The sequence below is a fragment of the Balaenoptera borealis genome (assembly GCF_965194805.1).
Source record: "Balaenoptera borealis genome assembly, chromosome: 4".
Lineage (NCBI taxonomy): Eukaryota > Metazoa > Chordata > Mammalia > Artiodactyla > Balaenopteridae > Balaenoptera > Balaenoptera borealis.
In genome coordinates, this window is record NC_138861.1 from 767,049 (window position 1) to 780,106 (window position 13,058).

At 42.9% G+C, this 13,058-nt stretch overlaps 1 protein-coding gene across 1 annotated transcript in view; it reads left to right on the forward strand.

The window, feature by feature from the left end:
• Positions 1-11,532, forward strand: part of GUCY1B1 (guanylate cyclase 1 soluble subunit beta 1) — a 51,025-nt gene extending 39,493 nt beyond the window's left edge. Inside the window, exons 9-14 of the mRNA XM_082391336.1 lie at positions 2,587-2,784; positions 5,862-6,099; positions 7,075-7,215; positions 8,602-8,756; positions 9,055-9,181; positions 10,297-11,532. Coding sequence (XP_082247462.1) covers positions 2,587-2,784; positions 5,862-6,099; positions 7,075-7,215; positions 8,602-8,756; positions 9,055-9,181; positions 10,297-10,320 — 883 coding nt within the window. The 3' untranslated portion in view covers positions 10,321-11,532. The remainder of the gene's footprint in view (positions 1-2,586; positions 2,785-5,861; positions 6,100-7,074; positions 7,216-8,601; positions 8,757-9,054; positions 9,182-10,296) is intronic.
• Positions 11,533-13,058: the final 1,526 nt, after the last annotated feature.

Genomic DNA, 13,058 nt, shown 5'->3' on the forward strand with positions numbered 1-13,058 from the left:
AGAAAAGACAGCCCCTTCAATAAGTGGTGCTGGGAAAACTGGACAGCTACATGTAAACGAAATTAGAACACTCCCTAACACCATACACAAACTCCACATGGATTAGAGACCTAAATGTAGGACCAGACACTATCAAACTCTTAGAGGAGAACATAGGCAGAACACTCTATGACATACATCACAGCAAGATCCTTTTTGATCCTAGAGAAATGGAAATGGAGACAAAAATAAACAAATGGGACCTAATGAAACTTAAACGCTTTTGCACAGCAAAGGAAACCATAAACAAGATGAAAAGACAACCCTCAGAATGGGAGAAAATATTTGCAAACGAAGCAACTGACAAAGGATTAATCTCTGAAATTTACAAGCAGCTCATGCAGCTCAATATCAAAAAAACAACCCAATCCAAAAATGGGCAGACGACCTAAACAGACATTTCTCCAAAGAAGATATACAGATCGCCAACAAACACATGAAAGGATGCTCAACATAACTAATCATTAGAGAAATGCAAGTCAAAACTACAATGAGGTATCACTGCACACCTGTCAGAATGGCCATCATCGAAAAATCTACAAACAATAAATGCTGGAGAGGGTGTGGAGAAAAGGGAACCCTCCTACACTGTTGGTGGAAATGTAAATTGGTACAGCCACTATGGAGAACAGTATGGAGGTTCCTTAAAAAACTAAAAATAGAACTACCATATGACCCAGCAATCCCACTACTGGGCATATACCCTGAGAAAACCATAATTCAAAAAGGGTCGTGTACCACAATGTTCATTGCAGCTCTATTTACAATAGCCAGGACATGGAAGCAACCTAAGTGTCCATCGACAGACAAATGGATAAAGAAGATGTGGCACATGTATACAGTGGAATATTACTCAGCCATAAAAAGAAACGAAATTGAGTTATTTGTAGTGAGGTGGATGGACCTAGAGTCTGTCATCCAGAGTGAAGTAAGTCAGAAAGAGAAAAACGAATACCGTATGCTAACACATATATATGGAATCTAACAAAAAAACAAAACAAATGGTTCTGAAGAACCTAGGGGCAGGACAGGAATAAAGAAGCAGACGTAGAGAATGGAGTTGAAGACACGGGGAGGGGGAAGGGTAAGCTGGGACGAAGTGAGAGAGTGGCATGGACATATATATACACTACCAAATGTAAAATAGATAGCTAGTGGGAAGCAGCCACATAGCACAGGGAGATCAGCTCGGTGCTTTGTGACCACCTAGAGGGGTGGGATAGGGAGGGTGGGAGGTAGACACAAGAGGGAGGGGATATGGGGATATATGTATACGTACAGCTGATTCACTTTGTTATATAGCAGAAACTAACACAACATTGTAAAGCAATTATACTCCAATAAAGATGTTAAGAAAAAAATGGGGAAAAAAAGTTAATAGCTCATTAGAATAATAATAAGTTTTGAGAACAATGAGACACAATTTGATGGAGTTTTCTCACTCAATATGAGCATTTTAACCCTTCACTTTCATTTTACAGTTCCAGTCATTTTTCCTCTGCTCACTGGCAGGTCTTGTAAACCATTTGGTGGATGATCTGGCCTCTTTCCTGAAGGGTGTGTGTCAATAGTAAACTGTTTGATCATTTTATTTTTCTTTATTAACATGCTAATTTTTGCTTTGATTTATGGACATTTCTGCTGAGAATATATTGCAGGGAGACACTTTATTAATCCCAATTTCTTTAGTAAAGTCACAACACAGTTATGTCATTTTAGAGAAATTATTATTATGAACGACTGGAAATAATTACTTTGCATTTAAAGAATTCAAACCAAGAATGTAACCTTCAGACATTTTAACCAAATACTAAATTTTTTTAAAAGTCAACTTTTTAATTAACAGATCTTCACCGAATCAATAAATATTACGTTGTTCTAAGAATGACTTAAGTTACAAAGATGCATCAAATTCAGCAAGAACAAATACTGTTTCAAATAAATGAGAAAATCAGTCAAAGAAAATAAGAGTAGTAGAAGAAATTAGAGCCAGAAATAAGAGTGGAATAGAAAGTGCATGTTAGAAAGTCATGAGTACGGAAAAGTCATGTTGAAGATGGGTCATAGATCAGGTTGTAAACCTTTCATCATTGTGTGTGAAAGAGAAGACACCTAGTTACGTCAAAAAACCCCTAAGGCAACAGTGAACTAGCTTCTCAGAAGAAACACTGTTATCCTTGTTAAAGAGAGTAAAGATAACTTTTTCTTCATCTCTTCATAATGAGGAAAAACTGTGGCAATAATAAGTAACAGGCTTGTGTTAAAAACCCGAGCGGGTTTTGTAGGGCGGTTTTTCACATTATCTTTTAATTTAGGCTGATGGCGTTAGAAAGTGCCATTTGGCAAAACTGCATGTCAAGTTCACTGCTCTTTGATAGATGTTTAAATATTGAGAAGAATGAAGCACATTCCTCTCGCGTTTCTCCAGATTTTCTTACGCCTGACCTGCTGAATGGCAGGCGCGGGATTAGACTCCTGGACAGGAGCCAGGGCGGTGTTGCCATGGGGACCCTGGGGACTGACAGTGCCTCCTTCTCCCTGTGACAGTGTCATGAACCTGGACGACCTGACCCGGCGCGGGCTGTACCTGAGCGACATCCCGCTGCACGATGCCACGCGGGACCTCGTGCTGCTGGGGGAGCAGTTCCGAGAGGAGTACAAGCTGACCCAGGAGCTGGAGATCCTCACGGACAGGCTGCAGCTCACATTGCGCGCCCTGGAAGATGAAAAGAAGAAGACAGACACGTAAGCACGTGCCCTGTGCTTGAAGAGGGCGGGCGGGGCTGGCCTTTGTGGTAGCCGGCAGCTCTGCCGTAGTTAAGACTGACCGTCGGGCTGCGACCGGGCCCGAGCTGGTACTGCTCGCTGTGCGGCAGGCCAGTAAATCCAGACACAAGTTGCTGGGGCAAGGAATAGCGATCGTAGTCGGAAAGACGGCAGACCCAGAAGATGGCGGGATCGTGTCCCGAACGACCATCTGGCCTGGGTTAGAATTCGGGCTCCTTTTATACCAAAAGGGGCGGGACCAGCCAAAGGGGCGGGACTAAAGCCAAAGGGGTGGGGCCAGCCAAAGGGGCGGGGCTAAAGCCAAAGGGGTGGGGCCAGCCAAATGGGCGGGGCTAAAGCTAAGCTCTTCCTGGTTCCCGGCAGCGTCTGGGGCTGGGAGGTGTGAATGTCTTCCTTCCTGCGGCCGCTCCCTGGTGAGCCTGGTCAGGCTGTTTCCTGGGAGCTAAACAGAGGTATTTAGCTTAAGGCTCATGACCTGGGGAGCAGGGTTCCCAGAGATGGGCCATTGTGTACAATTTAGTCTGATAAGCAACACCCCGTTAGTGATTAGCTTGTAATAGAACACAAAGTTTCTTCCCTATAGCAAGACTCCGAGGCGTGGGACCCGCCGTAGGTCTGGAGTCCTAGGTAAACTCTAACACATCACTTAAATAGAAGTTACGCACACAGAAATCAATCAGTCCTAATAGTAATTTTACAAACCAAGCTGGAAGAATATACGCTAAAGCATGTCTCTGGAAATCATGAGAAGAATAATTCAAGTGCATATTTCACGTCCAACTACCGGTTCATCCGTTTCCTCACACAAGAGGTGTACCGAGCTTCCTCTAGGTGCCCGGGCTGCCAGGTGCTGGGGGACACTGAACACTGAACTGAGATTTGGCCATTATATTTTAAAAGCGTTCTGTTCCTGGACTCCAAGTTATTTTTGGGTTCGGCAGGTGTGAGTCTGACAGACTGTAGTGTCTTCTGTGATGACAACAATTGCATCTGTAGTTTGATACATGAACAGAGCTATCAAAACACAAAACTATTATTTTTCTACGAATGGTGGATTAAATTATGAACTATTGGGCAAGTAACATTTAAGATAATATTTCGTTTTCAAGTAATTCATGTAAACAAATACACATCGTGCGTACTGCTTGGCCTTGCTTGAGTATATTAATTAAAAGCGTGAAATCACTGACTTTCGTAAGAGAATTTTACCGGGGGTCTTGCGTGTTCATTTTTAACGTTTGTATGATAGGAAGCTATCTTGGAGAATTGACCTGATGTTCCTTCGTGTGAGAACTGTGTCACTCTACTTGACACCATAGGGTTGGTAACAGCACCACTTCCTGCCCTGTTCTTGCACTGGTGTGTGTGTGTTGCCTGTGGATGGTCGCTGTGCCCACAGGTAAACACATCAATTAACTGTTTATTGGCAGCTTAGATGGATAGAGAATCCACGTAAATGTCTGTCTTCATCCCTAGCTTCTTCCTCCTGCACTTCTCGTACTTTGTATAATGAAGCTGAAAACTGTATTTTCTTCGACACCACTTTACTTTCCTCATGGCCCTGAAGGGAACCCCTTAAGCGTTCCAGGTATTTGGCAAATTTCCAAAAGTATGTGGGATGAGGTGGGCCATTCAAATTCCTCCTGCTGCTCGAGAAACAACTCAAAATGTGTATTTATCAGTGTGTGGTACAGCTTCCACCATGAAAAATAACCCATTTTATGGAGCTTATAAGATTGTCCTTAGGACCAAGGCTCACAGTCACCTGGATTTGTAAGTCTGAGTTACTCAGATCCTGCTCTGGCTGTTATATTAGAAAACCACCAAGGTTTCCATCTTCGTTGATATTTGGTTTTCAAGGTGATTTAATTATAAACATTTACTATGAATTTTTGTTGAAGTAGTTGTACTGGTCACATTTAATATTCAAATATAGCTTTAAAATATTGTATAAAATGTTCTCTGTTTGAAAGTGAAAAGTGAAACACTGAATACATTCCACTAAAGGTAGCGAAAAAATGAGACCTCAGCTCCATTTTGCACCTTAAGCTTAGCACCGGTGCCGTCTGGCCTAGGGGAGAAAGAGGCTCGGAGGTGGTGTTTGCTCCTGTGCGCCATCACGTCAAGGAACCGCAGGTCCGCTTGCTTCTGCTTCTCTTCTCAGCTCTCACCCCTCCCGTGTGCTCGCCACTCTCCCCGCTCCCCAGGGCCCCTGGTCCCATCAGCGTGGTCTCAGGACTGTCAACGGAAATAAGATCTTTTCTTGTCTAGACCAATTTCCACCTGCTTTATCCGTTTCTTCCATGAAGGAGTGAGGCAGGAATGAAACAGAAAAATCTGCCCTTTCTTTCTTTCTTCCTTCCTTTCCTTTCCTTTCCCTTCCCTTTCTTTCTTCCTTCCTTCCTTCCTTTCATTGAAGTATAGTTGATTTATAATGTTGTGTTAGTTTCAGGTGCACAGCAAAGTGAATCAGTTATATATACATATATACATATTCTTTTTCAGATCCTTTTCTGTTATAGGTTTTTACAGGATATTGAGTAGAGTTCCCTGTGCTGTACAGTAGGTCCTTGTTTGGGAAATCTGCTTTTCGCGTCAGATGGCAAGCGTTGAGGCAGATGGCTTATCCCTGAGAGGTGAACGTGCCCCTGGTTTTGTGGGATCCGTACGGTGCTAAGTGCTTGAATGGCTTCGTTCATACTGTGACTGTCACAGCAGGAGCATTAACACACAAGCCCACGCAAGACAACTTCGACTTGCCGGTGTCAGTCCTCTGTTTTGTCTGTTTGTTTTGTTTGGCTTATTTTGATTTGCTTTGAATTGGTTTGGATTTGGGGATGTTCTATGGGATTAAAACAAACCAATTATTTATATTTTCTCGACTTGACTTATAAAGATGGCTGATAGCGGGTGTCCTGTCCGAACCCAAGCCTGCACAGTGCACACGGCACTGAAGTCTACGAGGCGGGCCGTAGAGGCACGGACGCTGCTCTCAGCATCTCTCACTGTGGCTTTATCCTCACCCCTCTGGACAGGTTGCTGTACTCTGTCCTTCCTCCGTCCGTGGCCAACGAGCTGAGGCACAAGCGTCCGGTGCCCGCGAAGAGGTACGACAACGTGACCATCCTCTTCAGCGGCATCGTGGGCTTCAACGCCTTCTGCAGCAAGCATGCGTCTGGGGAAGGCGCCATGAAGATTGTCAACCTCCTCAACGACCTCTACACCAGATTCGACACGCTGACAGACTCCCGGAAAAATCCGTTTGTTTATAAGGCAAGTCCAGGTCCTGTCCTAATGCGGTGCCATTCATGATTCTGAATTTTCAAGCCGTGGCTTCCAGAGGCACTGCGGTCACCATTCCCTGACTGTAGCCCTGCAGGCTTGGTACGGGCAGGTCTCATGCATTCGTTATTTACCATTTTCTTAAATAATTACCTCGCGTTCTAAAACATTCTCTTCCTTGTAACCCAGATGAATGGAACGGACGATTCCCTAGTTAAAATGTTAAATCCGTGCAGGTGGTTTATCACACGTAATATAAACATGGCATTCGTGTCAGTGGTCTGCAAGTGACATTTTTACTGAAAGGTAAAAGTGATTTGCACAGTAAAGAAGTCATGGAGCTTAAGAAGGGGACTGAGACCTGCTTTTAGATAACATCAGCTTGAGGGAAACATTTATAAGGCATTTCTGCCCTTGGTTTCAATTAGTAACACATGTAATCTTGGAAAAATGAAGTCAATGGAATATTGCTTCGTAAAGGCAAGAATGTGAACTAAGCCACCCCCAGGCATCTGGAGTCATAGAAGTGCCACAAGGACTATTTAATATTTTAGAGTCTTTTTCTGAGGAACCGTGTAACACTTGGTGAGCACGTCGTAAAAATCACTGGTTACTGACCAGGATAAATCACTGAACTGGGGGTAGTGCGGCTTTGGCCCATCCAACCATCAGTGTTTTAAGGGGAAATAGGGTAGTAAATTGTCCTCCTGGGTAGTGAGCATATCTGAGCTGAGAAAGCGGGACTTAACTAGAGGAAAAATAATGCCTGTAATCAGACTCCAAGTGCCAGATGTGTACATTTCAAATAATGACGTTTTCTTCTTGTTGGAGTTGAAGGTATCAGAATTTTAAGAGATTCAGGGGAGGAAAGTTGAAAGTTATTGATAGCAATTGGAAGAACACGTTTTGTGTAAGGGTAGCAAGTGGAACAGTCATGTTTGTACTGACCAATCTGTGCCCTGCTAGGTGGAAACGGTCGGTGATAAGTACATGACGGTGAGTGGGTTACCAGAGCCCTGCATCCACCATGCACGCTCCATTTGCCACCTGGCTTTGGACATGATGGAAATTGCCGGCCAGGTCCAGGTAGATGGTGAATCTGTTCAGGTTAGTAGATAAAACAGATATTATAATGGTAGTAATAGACCTTTTGGACAACCGATTTATAGTCTTGATTTATATTCATAATCATTAATCATGTACAAGGAATAACATCTTGACAACAAAGACTAATATTTTTAATGTTTTTTTAATTGAAGTATAGTTAATTTACAATGTTGTGTTTCTACTGTACAGAAAAGTGGTTCAGTTATACATATATAATATGTGTATTCTTTTTCATGTTCTTTTCCATTATGGTTTAATACAGGATATTGAATATAGTTCCCTGTACTATACTATAGATCCTTGTTGGTTATTTATTTTATATACAGTTGTGTGTATATGTTAATCCCAAACTCCTGATTTATCCTCCCTCTCCCTTTCCCCTTTGGTAACCATATCTCTGTTCTCTATGTCTGTGAATCTGTTTGTGTTTCGTAGATATGTTCATCTGTGTCATATTTTAGATTCCACATATAGGTGATATCACATGATATTTGTCTTTTTCTGTCTGACTTTCTTCATTGAGTATGATAATCTCTAGGTTCATCCATGTTGCTGCAGATGGCATTATTTCATTCTTTTTTATGGCTGAGTAATATTCCATTGTATATATGCACCACATCTTCTTTATCCATCCTTCAGTGGACACTTAGGTTGCTTCCATGTCTTCGCTATTGTGAATAGTGCTGCAGTGAACATTATAGTTTTCTCCAGGTACATGCCCAGGAGTGGGATTGCTGGATCATATGGTAGCTCTATTTTTAGTTTTTTAAGGAACCTCCATACTGTTCTCCATAGTGGCTGCACCAATTTACATTCCCACCACCAGTGCAGGAGGGTTCCCTTTTCTCCACACCCTCTCCGGCATTTGTTATTTGTAGACTTTTTAATGATGGCTGTTCTGACTGGTGTGAGGTGATACCTCGTTGTAATCTTGATTTGCATTTCTCTAATAATTAGCGATGTTGAGCATCTTTTCTTGTGCCTTTTGGCCATCTGTATAAACAAAGACTAATATTTTATTGAACCCATTGTATTACATTCTTCCATAGAAATGGGAAACCTGTCCACCTGTTTGAAATCTTCTTTATTCCATGTACTGAAAGTCACAAGGATGAGATAAAACCCCCTGTCCCTTCTGGTTTATTTTTTAAAATCTCTTTCCTGTGTCTCATGTAAGTTGCCAGATTCACATCTTTGAAAGCTTCAAACTTGACAAAAAGAATGTTTCTCTTGAAAGATTTTTGTGAGGGTTTTTGTCTGTAATATGCTTGGAGTTCTAGAGAATTCTTATGATTTTTATATGATGACTCTACGTTATTCTTTAATATAGAGTAAGCAGTAATTCATATTATTGAATTTATTAAAACAGAGCTTTGATTTCTGCAGATAACAATAGGGATTCACACAGGGGAGGTAGTCACTGGTGTCATAGGACAGAGGATGCCTCGCTATTGTCTTTTTGGAAATACTGTCAACCTCACAAGCCGAACAGAAACCACTGGACAAAAAGGAAAAATAAATGTGTCTGAATATACATACAGGTAAGAGACACATCTAGTTATTTACTGATTTGAAAAATGTCTCTATGCATGTGTTTTAATTCCCTGGGTGATTTTATTACCTTTAACATTTATCACCTCTGCTCTTAGGATTATTTATTGTTTATTTGAGAAGGTGGTGTCATTATTTCCATTTTAAGTGATTCTTCACCATCTTAGGAGTTTCTGCTATGCCCATTGTTACTAAAACCTTGAGGTACCTTTAAATAACTTTGGTGTGTGTCCCTTTCCCCGTGCAGCCGTACTCCACGCTTCTCTCCCTGTTCCCTGTCCCCTTTAGATGTCTCATGACACCAGAAAATTCAGACCCACAATTCCATTTGGAGCACAGAGGCCCAGTGTCCATGAAGGGCAAAAAAGAGCCAATGCAAGTTTGGTTTCTATCCAGAAAAATTACAGGAACAGAGGTATGACTCATCAGTGTAATTCCTTTTTAAGACAGACTGTAAACATGGGGAGCTAAATCATAATCACTGAAAACACGTTTCATTTGCAAAGAATTCTTGCGTACGTGAACCCTTCAGTAAAGCAGCGGAAGTACTGAACCGTTAGTGAGCCGGTTAGAACAACACAGACTTCTTAGGGGAGACTTTACGGTTGCTGGTTCTGTCCTCTAATGAGATGAAGACCAGAGCACGAGACGGAGGAGAGCTGGCTGTGGTTGTTCCTGCGTAACCTGGCTCGGACCCAGCTGGGGAGCGGGCAGTGAGGGGCGTCCCGGGCCCCCCCCGGCGTCCTCAGCTGTCGTGAGGTCGCCACCAGGGCCAGGACAGGGCCGCCTTCACGGGAGGTTTCCTGACCACGACGCTCCAGATCCTTCCGAGGGCCACGCTGTCACCTCGGGGAATGTTGGGGCATCTTTGGACACCCTAGTCCCTCGTGTGTCTTCCCTGGAGAGAAGAGTGATTTATACTTTTCCAGAATCTAAATGATTCCGCAGGGAAGCTATAGGTCTGTGCTCGTGCCCTGGGCGTACTCCAGCCTGAACCCAGGTGCTGGCGTCGGGGGCGGGGAGGGGTTTGCTCGGGGGTCCTGTGACCCAGGGTGGCTCGTGACACCAAGGTCCTGCCAGCTTTGCCCCCTCCCAGTGGGTTGCATCAGAAACAAGTCTGATGCTTTGTTCCCCGCTGATGTACCTGGTTCTTTAGAGGAGGTGAGACTCCTTGACTATATGTCTTTTCCTGGATGTACACATTCCTTATAAATGCTTTTAGAGTAGAAGTCCTAAGAGGAATGGAATGCCAAGTTGTAAAGTATTCATCTTCACCTTCTCTTCACTGTTTCTACTTCTGGTGCCAGCTGGCTTCCCGATGTTCTTCTGATAAATTAGCTTCCCTCCGGCATTGCTCATTTTACTTGGGTGCTTCTGTCTCATCCAGCGTGGTGGTGGGAATGATTTAGAAAAACTGTAGATACGAATGCAGATCAAATTTTATTTAAAAAAAGAAAGAAAATCTTTTGGGAGTCCTACAAGCTTTATTATCACTGAAAATTAATACCCTGTTTTTTCCACTTTGTAAAGGAAACAAAGCAGGATGACAACTGAATCTTGGACGTTGGGGTGAAGAGGACGGGGTGAGGTCCAGTCTTCCCCTAACTCATGCCAAGCCTGGGAGCAGACATTCCCTTGGTCCTTTTCCATTTCCCCAAGCCTTTCTCCTAGTTATCTCTTTCCTTATTCATTATTCAGCTTTAGCTCTGCTTTTGAGTATTTTCAAGGTTTAGTATATTGTCTGAAGTTTGGCTTCGTGTGGGTGATGTGAGCTTCACGTGTCTTAAAATCTACTACAAGCATCACCTAACATGGTGATTTGCAAGTAGTAGGCACCCAATAAATATTTGTTGAATTTAATTAAATGAAACGGAACAGTATTTGGCCATGTGTCTATATATATATATATATATATATATATATATATATATATACACACACCATGGTTTTCTAAATCTGTTCAGTGCTCTCTCTCTATATATGCATATGTATATTTTAATGACTATAACATATAAAAAAGTTTTATCATGTTGGTGTATATCATTATAGAAATCATTTTCTAAAGGAGTGAATTCAGAATTTTAGGGAAAAAATGCAATTTATTTTCAGACTCCCCAAATAAGAATTAATATATCATGCTAAGAAAATACTGACTCTTTTGAATTATGCTAACTTTCCTTCAGAAATAGAGAATACGCATTTCTGTTATTGAACTATTGGGTTATTCATTCAGATCACGTGGCAATTATAATTCCTCTAAAATGCTGTCGTTTGCATTGTACCCCTTGTATAATTATAAATCTCACTAATCCCATGCAGCTGTTAAAGAAAGCGGCACTGTTTCACAATGAGCTATTGCGTTAGTTTGGGGTGAATGTTAGGGGCTCTGACCACATCCAAGGAAAAAGCTGGAAATATGGCTCTGGGGTGTTCCTGGTGGTCAGAGCCCCTCCTGGCCCTTTATTCCCAGAAATTAGCTCCTTTTTCTTAGCTCACAAGAATGTGACTATATCCAGGGCATCATGTTCAGAAAACTTACTTTAATTTCGACATAGAATGCATTCTTATTGGACTCATTAGCTTGTTGTCCTTCAATATCTCTGATAATTTATTAACACCTATCTTTATAAAATATAGTACAATTACTTTTGTGTAAAAATGTTTGTCTTTAAATTTAGCATTTCCTATCAGCACATTGATATTTGTATAAAATGTTCTGTGTTCATGTGTAAGAGATCCTGCAATAAATTATTTTTTCCACTTGTCTCTAGACAGTTTTTAATTCAATAAAAATGAAATGAATAGTCGGTCATTTGATTGATTAGTGCCATTTTTGGAAATACATCTTATCACTTTGCCTGTTATAGGCTTTCATTTTGATTCCCTGCTGTTAGGATAAAGCTGAATGGTCCCTCTTCATCAGGCCTATTCCCAGATGGTATTTTTCTTCAGTGACAGCGGCAAGACCAGCCTTGGCAGGGGTGGGGAGGATATATGCACAGATACATGTGAAGTGACACTGACGAGCTCCCGGCATTTTAGGGGTGAAAGACACGTACAAATAACTAAAGCGTCTGATATTCATAGTGATGAAACATATTCAAGACACAGAAAGAATACTCAGAGCGTGAGAAACAAGAGGACGGAAGTGGGGTGGGAAGGAGGCGGGAAACCAGCTGGATTTTGTGGTGGTTTTGTCTAAAGGTGAATTAATGCGTCCCTTGTGGAAGCCTACTCTCAGTGCCTCTGGGTCCCATCTGTTCAGCCCTTCTGGGTAGCGCCAAAAAAACAGAACCAAATGTTATGTAAAGGTAAGAGTTTCTCAGTTTGATTTGAGGATAATATTGTACATGCTTTTAAACTTTTACAGAAGAACAGCAATTTATACCCACGCACAAATATATTTCAGCACCAATTCATTATCTCATTTTACTTAAATCTTGATTGATTCACCACATGACACGTTCTGTCTCTTCGTCATGGAAGGTGTGACCTTGTGGTTTGTAACGAGATCTATACGTTTGGTCTTAGTCCCCATCGCCTTTCTGGCCCTGAGCTCCTACAACTCTAGGAATTTCCTAAGTGAGAAAATGACAAAGGTGTCCTTCATCACGTTAGTGAGGTGACTCGGGGCCTGCGCTGGGTTGGGGGGAGCTTGTTGCCAGGTGAACCGACCTGGAGTTCAGAGGGTGGGAACTTTAGTCCCACCCTGACCGCGTCTCCTGGGAAGGGGGGGGGGGTGCTGCAGGTTAAATGCTTGCCAGCAGCCAGTGATTTCATCGAGCCAGCCTGTGTGATGTCGCCTCCAGAGAAGCCCAGAGGTCGGAGAGCTTCCGGGTTGGTGGACGCGGGGCGAGGCAGGGGGGGCCTGAAGCTCTGCGTCGCTCCCATCTGGCTGTTCTGAGTCACATCCTCTTGTAATTATCCAGGCAGCTAGTGAGTAAAATGGGCCCCTCAGTGTGTGTTTCTCTCTGGCAAACTCATTGAACCCAAGTAGGGGGCTGTGGGAACCTTGGGTCTGCAGCCGGTGGGTCGCAAGCGCGGGTGACAACCTGGCCTTGCTTTGGTCTCCAGGTGGGTGCGTCTTGTAGGGCTGAGCCCTGAACTTGAGGAATCAGGGGCGATGGTGGCGTGGATGGTGTCAGAGCTGAGCTGCGTCGTAGGACACCCGGCCGGAGTCGTGAGAGTTGCTCTGTGGCGGGGAAGACACCCCACACTGTGAATGGGTGCAGATTCTTACAGGGGAAGAAAAGGGTCGCTTCCCTGCCCACCGGTAAGTGGGTTTCTCTCTG